The sequence below is a fragment of the Pseudorca crassidens genome, chromosome 14, assembly GCF_039906515.1.
Source record: "Pseudorca crassidens isolate mPseCra1 chromosome 14, mPseCra1.hap1, whole genome shotgun sequence".
Taxonomy (NCBI): domain Eukaryota; kingdom Metazoa; phylum Chordata; class Mammalia; order Artiodactyla; family Delphinidae; genus Pseudorca; species Pseudorca crassidens.
Window position 1 is genome coordinate 56,471,597 of NC_090309.1, and position 13,692 is coordinate 56,485,288.

The 13,692-nt window shown below is 33.0% G+C and overlaps 1 protein-coding gene across 3 annotated transcripts in view; it reads right to left on the reverse strand.

Moving 5' to 3' along the window:
• Window positions 1–7,809: 7,809 nt before the first annotated feature.
• The window catches only part of PPM1B (protein phosphatase, Mg2+/Mn2+ dependent 1B), an 80,054-nt gene continuing 74,171 nt past the window's right edge, over window positions 7,810–13,692 (reverse strand). For 2 of the 3 annotated variants that reach the window (XM_067703109.1, XM_067703107.1), the window contains exon 6: window positions 10,414–11,466. In XM_067703109.1, coding sequence (XP_067559210.1) covers window positions 11,161–11,466 — 306 coding nt within the window. In that variant the 3' untranslated portion in view covers window positions 10,414–11,160. Of the gene's footprint in view, window positions 9,565–10,413; window positions 11,467–13,692 lie in introns of those variants that run through there. The other variant, XM_067703108.1, reaches the window with a different exon arrangement.

The window sequence follows — 13,692 nt, forward strand, 5'->3', positions numbered from 1 at the left end:
GGACCGAACCTGTTCTTTTTGTTCTTATACTTTTTCGTACCTTTCAATCTCAGAGTGGAAATAAAATCTCTCAGAAAGGGAATGTATATAGTTACTGTTCAGTCAGTCAATTACTACTCCCTGATTATACCAAGAAGGTATGAATTAAAAATATATTGGAAGAAAAACAGTTCATTCATAACACAATAAGAAATATAAAATAAGTAAATTAGCAAATGGAATTGTAATAAAAGGTACAAAAGGGGAGCTTACCTAGATGATGTATTGTTGTCCAAAAGGACTCTCTTTTGGCCACTGGAAAAAGCATCTATGAGAAAATACTTGAGCCAATTCCTTGCCTGATCAAGAAATTCACTACCTTCTATATTCCTAAAGGCAGGTCTTTGAAGTCATCAAAGTTAAGCTAAAAAGTGTCTAATTTAGGGAGGTTATTAAGATTTGTATTCATGTAGAATAAGCCACTTACAAACCTATTTCCCTTTACATTAACTATAAACACTGTACCTCATATTTCAGATGAGATCTGGGCGCCATAAAATCAGTCACAAGATGCTCTTACATAAACATTTAGAAATCCAGTAACTTCTGATTTAAATGGTGCTTTTAGAAGGGAAACAATAATGACTTTTATTAAAGCCTGCCCTTAACCATGAAAGTCCCTGGAATAAAAGCAAAAGTACTGCCAAGAAGCCACAGGTAATTAACACGTGGACAGAGCAAGATATGATTTTGAAGGGTGCAGCGATGTTCTTCTCTGCCTCCATTAATGAATGGGCTGTAAGATTAAAGGTTAACAGCAGTATAAATACTATAATTACATAATGTTGGGTTCGTTTGTCTTTCATGTTTACAAAAAACCTTTTTGTTCCTGTAATTTTAAGGCCTTGTAAGGTCTGCCAGCCACTGCCTTTCTTGTCACCAAAGTTCTCAACAGGTTTACAAGTGGATGTGCCCAAGACTGCCATCTGGTGGAAATGATAGAAATTGAAATGGTTTTTGTAAGTGATTAAGTCAGCTGTCTACTAAGAAGGTATGAATTAAAAATATATTCTAAGAACCTTTTAAACATTTTTTTAGATTCCATATATATCTGTCAGCATACGGTATTTGTTTCTCTCTTTCTGACTTACTTCACTCTGTATGACAGTGGCATGGACATATATACACTACCAAATGTAAAATAGCTAGCTAGTGGGAAGCAGCCGCATAGCACAGGGAGATCAGCTTGGTTCTGTGTGTCCACCTAAAGGGGTGGGACAGGGAGGGTGGGAGGGAGACGCAAGAGGGAGGAGATATGGGGATATATGTATATGTATAGCTGATTCACTTTGTTATACAGCAGAAACTAACACACCATTGTAAAGGAATTATACTCCAATAAAGATGTTAAAAAAAAAAAAAAAAGAAGTCATGAGGATGTAATGTACAGGAGGGTGATTATAGTTAATAATACTGTATTGTCTATTTGAAAGTTGCAAAGAGTAAATTTTAAAAGTCCTTATCGTTAGAAAAAATTGTAATTATATATGCAGACAGATGTTAACTAGAGTTATTTTGGTGATCATTTTGCAATATATACAAATATTGAATCATTATGTTGTACACCTGAAACTAATATAATGTTATATGTCAATCATACCTCAATAAAAAAACTGTAAAAACTAAAAAAAAAAAAGAGACAATCGGAAAACAAACAAAAAAGACTGGGTTATGTATTAGCTACTGAGGGAATAATGGAAAATATTACATTAGGTTTTTGCACTATAGTAATACTCCAAGTAAGTTCTATTTGTATTATATATTTACAATAAAAAGGTCAAAATCGTAAAAGAAAATATATGTAAATACTTACTCAGAAGGTGAAAAGGCTGTCTAAGTATACAACTGAAGGTTCAAACTGTTAAAGAAAATGATACAATTCTAACACTATTCAATGTAAAAATCAAGAGACACTTCTCAAAACTCATCAAATTGAACATCTTTGCAGTTTACTTCATGTAAATTTTCCTTCAATTTTTTTTAAAAGGTAAAACAAAAAATACACCCCACTCTATTCTTAAAACAGCATATGGAGAATAAAAGATAATTATTTTTGACCAAGGAGAACTATCCAGTACTCTTCAGATGACAGCATCTTAGCTCTCTCTAGTGACTCTCCAATCATAGTGATTAGAAAGCCTTTATTCTGCCTACAGGAAAAGCTGGCATAGGAACAAAAAGTTATTGTGTAAGAAAAAGCACAGACACAGAGTAGCATGATATAAGATTTTCTGGGGAAAAATCCTGTCATTGAGCTTGTAGCTTTTCAGGAATTAGGAGGTTTCAGTATCAGTTAGATGTGTTTTGTTTGGTCCCATCCATGCCTTGACATCCTTATTTAAACAAACAAACACACAAACAAACAAACAGTACTGAAAGGCAACTGGTGAACTCAGGAAAATAATTTGTGACATATGTAACAATAATGGCTAATTTCCTAAATACATAAAGAGCTCTCACAAATCAATAAAAAATGATCAATGTGTTAATAGAAAATAAGCAACTTATGTGAACAAGCTTTGATAAAAGACATACAATTACCAAAAAAATGAGAAAAAAATTCAATCTCACTAGTAATCAAATAATTGAGAATTAAATCAAGAAAATCACAAATAATAATATTTTACCCACAAGATTGGCAATGTGCAATACTGGCAAGAAAGCATAAAACATGAGCATCATTGTTGTATACTGTTGGGATTATAAATTGGTGCCTGCTTCCTGGAAGGCAACCCAGAACAACTGAATTCATTTAGTTTCTGTATTTTACTTTTTAATTCAAAATTTTATTAAAAATTCAAACATACAGAAAATTACATAAAAGAATGTAAGAGACCCTTACTTACTACTCAGATTTAACAGATGTTAACATTTTTATAACTTTATTTTTGAGGGAGGAGAAAATAAAACTCTCACACTTCCCAATGCTTCTGAAGTAACTACTGTCCTGAATTAATGTGTATTTTTCCCATGCATGTTTTATACATATTATGTGTCTATAAATTATGTACCATACTTCATCAACTTTATGATTTCATTATTTTACACACCATTCCTTTATGTAAAACTAAGAAAAAATGTTGCCAATTAAACCATGAAACAATGCTTTAATAACACTTAGGATTATTTTATACTTATTGTAACAGAGGTTTTTAAGACTTAGACTTTGACAAAACCTAATTATGAAATTAAAATATGAAGTTATGACAAGTTGGTGCAACTATGCCATGAGAGCTCCCTAGCCAATGGCAATTGTAAGATGCCATTGACTTAAGACACTTCTCAATTTCAAAGATACTAAAATATTAAAAAAAAAAGTTCACTTAGAAATATATTTTGGAGATTTAAGCTTTTCCATAAATGACATCCTTTTGGAACTTGCTATTTCCCTCAGCATTACGTTTTCAAACTATAAGAAGATGGCTCACCGCCTAAGGAAGCAAAGTCAGTAGCAACTAGCCACTTCTAGAGCACAGGATTCTATTCTTATACCAGCCTTTCCCTCATTTCTCTAAGTGCCGCAAAAAAAAAAAATTGATCTATGCTAAAGAGGACTAGTAGGGAGAGTTATTCCTCTGTGGTAATGTCTGCCTTTAAACAGGAAAACTGTCTAGAGACAGTCACTTCAAAGGCCCAAGAATTAACATGTTTATCAGTTGGGGCTAAGGTGATACAAGTGAGGCACTTGCCTTGAAGACAAAATATAAGAGGTGCCTAAATTCGGTAATCAAGATAAATATTTTAATGCCAACAGTTACAAGAATCAAAATGAATGCAAAAACCATGACACACGAAATATCAAAAAATTTAAAGTGACAATTATTACTTAATTTTCCTTTTGCCTTAAGCTCCAACAGAGCATGCCAGGGCACTTTTACTGGTCCAACCTTATTGGACGAAGGAAGGAGGTCAGAGTGATGCATGTGATACCAGTCTACAGTTTAAAATGTAAATATGCGGGACTTCCCTGGTGGTGCAGTGGTTAAGAATCCACCTGCCAATGCAGGGGACATGGGTTCGATCCATGGTCTGGGAAGATCCCGCATGCCGTGGAGCAACTAAGCCCGTGTGCCACTACTACTGAGCCTGCGCTCTAGAGCCTACAAGCCACAACTACTGAGCCTGCGTGCCTAGAGCCCGTGCTCCACAACAAGAGAAGCCACTGCAATGAGAAGCCTGCGCACCACAACGAAGAGTAGCTCCCGCTTGCTGCAACTAGAGAAAGCCCGTGCGTAGCAACGAAGACCCGACACAGCCAATAATTAATTAATTAATTTTAAAAAAGAAAATAAGGGAGAGAAGATACCATTGCCAGGAAAGCCAGCAAGAAGCGAGAATCAGTAGTGATGCGGCCTGAAAAGCAACTTACTCTGTATTAGTAGCTACACTGTTTTACTTCCAATTACAATGTAACATCCATAAGTCACCAAAACACTGGGCAAAAATAAACGCTTATCATTTTCATTAAGGTTTACAGAATAATCCCCAAAGTTGAATAGAAAAAAAAAAATCTTACACAGCAATTGAGCATAAAAAAATGACAATGCATAGGAATTCCCTGGCAGTCCAGTGGTTAGGACTTGGTGCTTTCACTGCTATGGGCCCAGGTTCAATCCCTGGTCAGGGAACTGAGATCTTGTAAACCACATGGTGTGGCCATAAAAAACAAAAACAAAAAGACAATGCAAATTGTTATAATGTGAACCTAATAATTTATTTGCAAAAGCAAGTAACTCTCAGGATTGCTTTGAAATAACTTAAATTCTAGTCTTAATGATTATACTAGCTTTTGACTATCTTACAGATTTTACGCACATTGTGCATTGTTTTTTTGTTTGTTTTCTTTTGCGGTACGCGGGCCTCTCACTGCTGTGGCCTCTCCCGTTGCAGAGCACAGCCTCCGATGCCCAGTCTCAGCGGCCATGGCTCACGGGCCCACATATGGGACCCTCCCGGACCAGGGCACGAACCCGTGTCCTCTGCATCGGCAGGCGGACTCTCCACCACTGCGCTACCAGGGAAGCCCTGTGCATTGTTTTAATATGTGAAAATCACATGGTATTTTTTCAATAATACTATTTAGCTACCCAAAACAGAATGTGTCCTAAAATCTTTATCAAATGCTTTCCCTTATCAAACCAGACTAATTTCAAAATACAAATAAAGGCAATTTGGAAGAAGAAATATAAATACGAGATGTCATTTAAAAATGCAATCTAAATTCTGGAGAAGGATAAGATTTGGCTAGCAAAAGAAATACAGTGGACATCTTCAGGTTAACTTCAATGACTGAAGTTGAATAAAAACTCAGTTTAACTCAAGCAACATAAATTGCTTGACAGACCATGAAAAGACAAGACCCGACTGAATCCTACACATCTGAGAATAAACCTGGCTTAGGGAGAAAAGAGAGTTGCAGTCATTCTTCGCTATCCAAACACACTTAAAACCAAAAAGTCAAGTAATAAGTATCTTAAGTAAATATTATAATTACCATGCCTCATAACTGGGCAAGAAATGTGTAACAGAAATTGAGTGCTTTTTCTTTTTTGTCCGCCCTAACCAGGGATCAAACCCATGCCCCCTGAAGTGGAAGTGCAGAGTCTTAACCACTGGACCCCCAGGAAATTCCCAAGAGTGCTTTTAAAAAAAAACACTTCCATGGTTAACTTTCCCCAACCTTGTTGAATGTTCAGAAAATTTTTAAATCTAACAACAAAAAAAATTCAGCATAAAACCCTGACCCACTTAATCACCATTAAAAAAGAAAAGTCCTGTCTTTATCTGGCCCACCTGAAATGACATCTCAGTCATGGTGAAATGATTTTATTTAAAATATGAATTTAAAAATTCAATATTGAAGTGAGACCTTCTCAAAGAAATAACATAAATCTACAATAATTGAAGACCTTTTAAAAGATTTAAATAATTCAAATATAAGCCATACAAAAACCAAACTCTACTGTTAAACAATCTTAAGTCATAAATTTTCCAAGTTGAAACCCATCATAGGAATTTTCTGGGAGAAAAAAAAACAACATAATATTAAAGCCTCCACCTTGTTTATCTTGCTAAGTATCAGTGTAACAGTAAACATATAAACACCACCTCTCTCCCCCAAGTAAATTTTATGTCAGATCTGTATGTCTTAAGATTCACTTACTATGACACTAATATTTGGAATAAATGACATTGTCAAGTTGTCCAAAAGGATGAGGCAGCAACTCTGAAGGTCTGGGGGTCCCAGAGAACCTTTCAAGGAGGTCCAAGAAATCAAAACTATTTTAATAATACTAATACTTATTCTTTTTCAAAGTACTGATATTTGCACTGACTGTGCAAAAAAAAACTATAGGCACCCCAGCATGAACCAAAAAAGTAGCATCAAACTAGTCAATTCCAGTTAACAATGTTCTTTAGCAGTAAAAATTTCATTACACCTCTACCCTTGAGTACACATCTTTTTAATATCCTATATGATGAAATGAGAAGTACTGGCTATATAGCATGCTGAAGTGTGATGGCTGTCTCTTATGTGATTATTTGAGATGTGTGCTGAACTAGTAGCCACTTTTCATGAAAACTGTTTTTACTTAAAAGAATGACTCACAGACTATGGTTGTTCAGCAGACATTTTCTCTGAAATGAATGAAGAAAGCCCTGTCACTTAAGGAAAACAACTGACAATATTTGTTGCCAATGATAAAATTTCCCCTTTCAAATGAAAGTTAGAATTTTGAAAAATCTGTATCCATCACTGTGAGCTTGACAGCTTTCTAATACTTAAAAGATTTTTCTGATGAGATCAGTTATATTAACATTATAAACACAGCATAATAAGATGTCAATGTTCTAAAGAACTGCATAATTCAATGAACCAGTATTTTCCAAATGACCAATGCATGATATTATAAAATCACGCAAAAGTCAAAGATCTACTATTCACACTGCAAGACAGATCAAATGGATTTTAATGTAACAGAGAACAAAACTGATTGATAAAGTTTCAGATTTCACACTGCAACTAACCTTCAAGAAACTACCCATTCCGAAGTTTTGATAATGTATCAAAGAGGAATATCCACAATTATCTGAAGCTATTAAAATACTCTCTTTCAATACATATTTGTGTGAGGCCAGATTTCTTCATATACTTCGAACACAGTGCCACACTGCAACAAATTGAATGCAGAAGCAGATAGGAGAATCCAGTACAACATTAAAGGATTTACAAAAATGAAAACCAGTGCTACTTTTCACACTGTTTACAAAATAATTATTTTCATAAAACAATGCTATTTATGTTAACAGGTAATGTAAAATTTCTTGGTTTTAACTTCTAATACGATAAATATCAACAGATATAACCCACAAAAGCAAAAGTTCTTTGGGATCTTGAATTTTTAGAAATATAAATGGGTCCTGATACCAAAATGGTTGAGAACAGCTAGACTAGGGAATTCAGATTAATAAGTATTGAATATGGGCTTTTCTTTTGCTAACTCACACATTATTTATATTTCCAGGGCCACCAAACCCCCTAAGAAAGATTTTTTAAAGTAGTATAAAAAATGTTTTTGGAGTGGATAAGGGGTTACTTAGTATTGTCCTTTAGAGTTTGGTTAATTCTTACTTAGAATTATAATTCACCTACATGGTTCTGTATGAAATTTTTCACAATAAATATTCTAACTATATAAAATGTTTAAAATAACATTCAAAACTGGACTTTTATTTTTAAGTATCATATGAAATAGTAATATGTCACACTGTTTTTATCAATTCTTTATTTAGGTAACAAGTTGGTTATGTTCACTGCATTGTATGAAACATCACAATATCATACTGGAAAGGTACTATCAGTACAGGGTTGGATCAGAGTGGACAGTTTGAACAACAAACCATTTTGCATTCTTCATTCCCTAGCTTTTAACAACCCCCCAAACCCAGTCAAGGGACAAACAGCTTTTAACATTATCATGTAAAGCACTTCAACTTACAAGGCTAAAATCTAAAGAATAAATAAAATATGTTGTGGCAATAATTCCTTTTTAGACCAAAAATCAGGTGCACAATAAATCAAATGATCAAGAAAGCTGTATTCAAATGTGTGGCTCTCCAGAAACAGCTTCAGGAAAATGTTACAGAAAATACCATGAATTCCATTTCACACAGGACCAGATGATGACTCATTTTAACTACACACAAGGGCAATTACATCCTGCTGAAACACAATTTAAACAGATAGAAAATGTTTACAAAGCATCCACAACATGTAAACCATGTACAAATGGATACATTCATTGCTTCTCCTACCCCAATAGCTTCTTTTAGATAAATATTTCACTCTTCATGTTCAGCATTAACTGGCTACATGCAAAACTCAAAAGAATTCAAGGATTCAAGGTTATTGTAAAAATAGAATTAAACTAATAATCTTCAAGTACCTTATGTGACAGCCACTCCGTACCGTGCCCAATGTTATAAAATGAAAGGTTACTGAACCCATGAAAATATCTCTGTAATATTTCCTTAGATCTAAAATAGATAATTTTAAATGTATTTATAGTCATTTCAGTGATATTCTGAGCTTTTAAAATAACGTAAACAATTAAAAATTATACCAAATTACACAAAACTTGTTGTATCTTAAAAGCTGAAAAATTAAAACTATAGAAACCCACATGTAAAACAAAAATCACAATTTACATTATAAAGGCAAATCTCATTTAAAAAAATTTGCAGCAGTGAGATGTCAAAGCAAATTATAAATAGCCATAAATTAATCCATTTGGTTTCAAGAGGTTTTTCTAGTGAGAGTTGAAGGATGTGGTAGGTACATGCATAAAATTTGTAAAGGTTTATAATATTATTGCCAAATACACTTTATCTTGAAGCAGGCAACATTACAATTTGGACATTATTGGAGAACCCAGTTTGGTAATACAGGTAAAATTGGAAAAAAATTAAATAACAATTAATAATAAATATAAATCCTATAGTAAATTGCTCAAATGAAATTTTAAGTCACAGAGCTGCAAAAGGCTTCCAACTTGGTGAACTGAAAAAAGGAACATCTCATACAATTCTTTACTCTTACATGCTTATATGTTGTGTGTCTTGTTTAAAAAAAAAAAAAAAAACACATAATGTATCTTCAGAGTACAGCTAACTATATTCCCATGCACCTCAGGCATATTCGTTATTTGTGGTGAAATAACTCCATTGGTTTCTAGGGTCAAAAGTTCAATATAGATGTAACCAGTATGCCTGAGGTTGGCAAAAAATACTGTAGTACAGGCAATGCTACAAGTGGCAATTACCAGAAAACACAAATATGAACAAATGATGGGAAATGCTAATGATTTTCTGCTCATATCACAAAACGCTGGGAATCCACAAGAATATTTTTTCCCTTGTACTGAAGAAAATTGTGATTAAAAGTTTTTTTCCCCCAATTTTCAGAATCAAAAGCATTTTAGAAGGCTTATAAGGCTACCATGGGTCTTCTAGATCTCCAGCACCCTACAGGAAGAGAAAAGGAAGAATATTATTATTATTTACCTACACCACTTCCAGGTTGGATTGAACTTCAAAAGAAAACAAAATTAGATGAACAAGTTACCTTCCTTTCTTTGTTTGAAAAGGTAATTTTTACATAGAGGTGTGTGTACTGTTTATTGTGTGTATACACACATGGATCTACCTAACATAGATAGATAACTGGTTGGGTTTTTTTCTCCCCTTTCCACCAAATGCCTTCCTCTTTCTCAAACCACTTAAAAATATTCTGGCATTGGAAAAATAGATCAAAAAAACAACAGCTACATCCGAAGATTCCAAAGTTTCAACTGTACCTTAAGCAACTTTAGACACATGATAAATATAAAACATGAAAAAGATAAGTTAAAATGTTCTACATACACAAAATAATTGTTTTTAAAAATACTTTCCCATGTGACTGAGTCATCTGTATTTTAAAAATTCATTTTAGCAAAAGTGAAACTCATATGTGCCACTATTTAAAATATCTTATAATTCTTGCATTTATATCTGATGAATACTTATAGCAAAACTCACAGTCTTACAATCTTTAAAAAGCTCATCACGGCAATTTTCTGACATGTCTACATGTGTCCATACTGTCCAAAGATTAATATTTTGTATCACAAAAAGGGGATAAAAAACAGAATAGATTTACTTTGAGTAAGCAAGACTTCTCAAAAATTTTTTCCTTTTAATTAATGAAAACCACACCTAGCCAAAGTTTTCTAAATTTTATATACATACAAATGAAATTCGAATGAGTATTTTTCCAATATACCAAACCTGGTTGTTTTCAAAAAATTAATTTAAAAATAAGTACAACATGCATAGGTTATTCCACATCACATGCTTTATTTGGACTTAAACACTTATAATTTCATTCTAAACACTTGGTTGACATACATTTTGATGTATGTAGTTAGGCTATACAGAATATACAAACCAAAGCTGTATGAATAATACATAGGTTTTTCAAAAATTATGTCTCATAAAGAATACAGAGAAAGGAAAAATAACCACACATCCAGTACCTCAGAACTACTAAAAAATAAAACTACAGAGATGTAAAATATAAACAAGTCAAAGAACACACAAATTATCATCCTTGAAAAAAGAAATTACAGGCCAGCATCTGCCATTCTTTGAAGAACTAAAATTACTAAAGAAAACATAAATTTATTACAAAGCTAACTATGAGTGTACTAATACGTGAAGCAGTATAATTCTACATTAACAAGTTCTTCCACAACGTAAAGTAATCTTGCTAATTGGTAATCTCTAATCCTATCAAGTATGAATTTAACTACTGACTTTAATAACTGGTAGCCTCATTTCTGGCATACAATATGAAATGACATATAATTTTATTAAATTCAAAGTACTCTAAATAGCCAATTTTAAACTATCTGATAAAGATGTATGCAAAGGCCTTCTTAAAAAACAAGGCTATATGACTATAATAAAACTAGTTTACCAAGATTCAAATAACAAAATGGTTATATAAATGCATACATTATACTTCCTAAGTAAAAACCATCAAATCAAAGATCACAAAAATATTACCACAAAGTAAAGTCATAGATTTTCACCACTCATCTTTGTCCCTGCATCTTCAGTACAGCTGTCTAATTCAGCAAGATCACTTTTTGATTCGGTATGGCTTTCCTGCATTGTCACTGGGTTTCCAGCATCACTGTTCGAAGAAGTAGCTGTAGCAGCTTGTTCAGCAGGGTTTTCTTCTCCCTCTACTTTAGCTAGCCTGTAACTAGTCAGCATCTCCTCCAGAAGTTGTCGGTAGTTTCCCCTATGATTAATTCTCATTTGCCTGAGAGCTTCCACCAATTTCCCCTGTGATCCACTTTCCTCTGCTTCATCGGAGGCCTTTTTTTAAGATTCAAGACCCCAGTGTCAGTAGACAAACTAGGATATCACATGTATTTCATAACATATCACAGCAAAACACTCATTTCTCTACCATGAGTAATATAGTCTAAGAACGAGAACATTTCGTTAAATAAGTATCAAGTGTTACTTGTGTCAATTAACAAAATTTCCAATTGAAATATCTCAAGTAATTTTTAGCAAATGATCACGAACTAGTTTATGTTTTATTTCACATCGATATTTGAAGCTTAATCTGAAATTTACTTGGCTATTAAAATTCAACACCAACACAAGCATCTCCTAAAACTGACTTACTTAATTAAAAAAACAATAATTGGATATAATTATTTAGTACAAAAGGAAATTAGTGTTTAAAGCAATAGGAAAGGACAGAAAAGCAAGCCATTAGATTCTTCATTTCTGCTAAATGACAGGAAGGAGAGGAGATACAAAATGTAAAATTATATAAATTTAAACTAGATTTTGCGGGAATTGTAAAGCTTCTGTGGATAAAATTTCTATTTACTTTTTGTCTTTAAATATTTTACTAAAAACATCTCTAGATTAAAACAGACAGTCATTTTAATCATTATAATAAGATATGAATAGTAAACTACTCAATTCTTTTATATTTTATTGAATTTTGTAAAACCTACAGGTTTCTACAATAGTAGCTACTTAATCTTGTTTACAGAACAAGCTCTAATATCCAAGCTGATCATACTGATATGCTGACAGACTAAAAGCAAGTCAACCTTGTAATATGTGACTCCTGATGTGATGCGTTAGGGAGTACAAAGTTATGTCCTGTGTTCTTGCCGAAAATGTTTAATATGACTCTAATAAAGCTAAGTCCCAATTTACAGGAAAACAGGGAATAAAGAATCACGTGAAAGGGCACCACAAGGAAACAATCATATGATCCAGAATGTAGGACATCCTATAAAAAGCTGGCTTAGACTCTTCATGTTCAGTGTTAATGGTAAAAAAAATTGGGAGCTTCATTAAAGGCTTGCTTAATGTGCTTGATTGGTAACAACTGGACTAGACCATGTAACAATTATAACAGTCATTCTATGGGCAACTGGGAAAATTTGGACTCAATATTAGATAATATTAAATTTAATATCAATTTTCTTAGGTATAATAATAATGTTATGGTTATGTATACAGAAAAATGTCCTCATTCTCAAGAGCTGCATGCCAAAATATTTACAGCTAAAATATTATATCTGCAATTTGCTGTCAAAGGTTCAGTCCCAAAAAAAAAAAGTCATCTACGTATACATAGAGAGAGAGAAAGCAAATACGGTAAAATGTTAAAACATGAGTCTAGGTAGAAGGTGTACAGGTGTTCACTTTATTATTTCAATTTTTCTATATGTTTGGAAGTTTTCATCATAAAGTGTTGGGAAAATAAAATACAAAAAGGTTACTGATACAGATGATCTGTTACAAACTCTTAACCATCTTTGGAGGCTGTTACTCTATAATTCTACAACAAAGATAATACTACTATAACCACATAATAAATGGCAATGTTTATTAGAAAAATCAGAGCACTGGAATTTTTTTTTTAAATCGCCCCTGTGGCAAAAAGCAAGAGGTGATACTGTGTATAACATATGTTTTATGTGTAGGTATATGTGTGTTCTGTCCATATTTTTTAGGATATTATTATGTAAAATGTCTGGGAAGAAAGGAAATACAGCAATATAAAAATGATAATAATGGGTAGTGAAGTTTCAGAAGCTTTATTTTTCTTTGAATTCTCCAATTTTCTACATCAAGCATATTAACTATCAAAATAACTTTTTTTAATTTGCAAAATTTATTGTGTGGAGAGAACATAATAAAGTGTGCTCTCTGTTAAGATTTTTCTCTTTTTTCCCCCCTTACCTTTCCTTCTGTACTAAATAAATGTTATTTCCCTAAATAAAGTTTCTCATTTGAATCTACTCAGGAAAGGTTAAGATGGAACAATGAGATAAATGCTTGCTAGTCGTAAACCTTATCAGTCTTTAATCAGGTCTACCAAAAGGAAATTTTCTATTTGAGAGTATATCACAAAGAACTTTTAATGAAGGGCATAAGACTCCTCTCTGCTCTCCAAATAAAAACCCCTCAAACCAACAACTCCCTTTGACAACTCCCTAGGACACAAAAAAAATCTGCTTCAAGTGGACAGTTACACATAGAGAGCTCAACCTTGGTTTTACATCA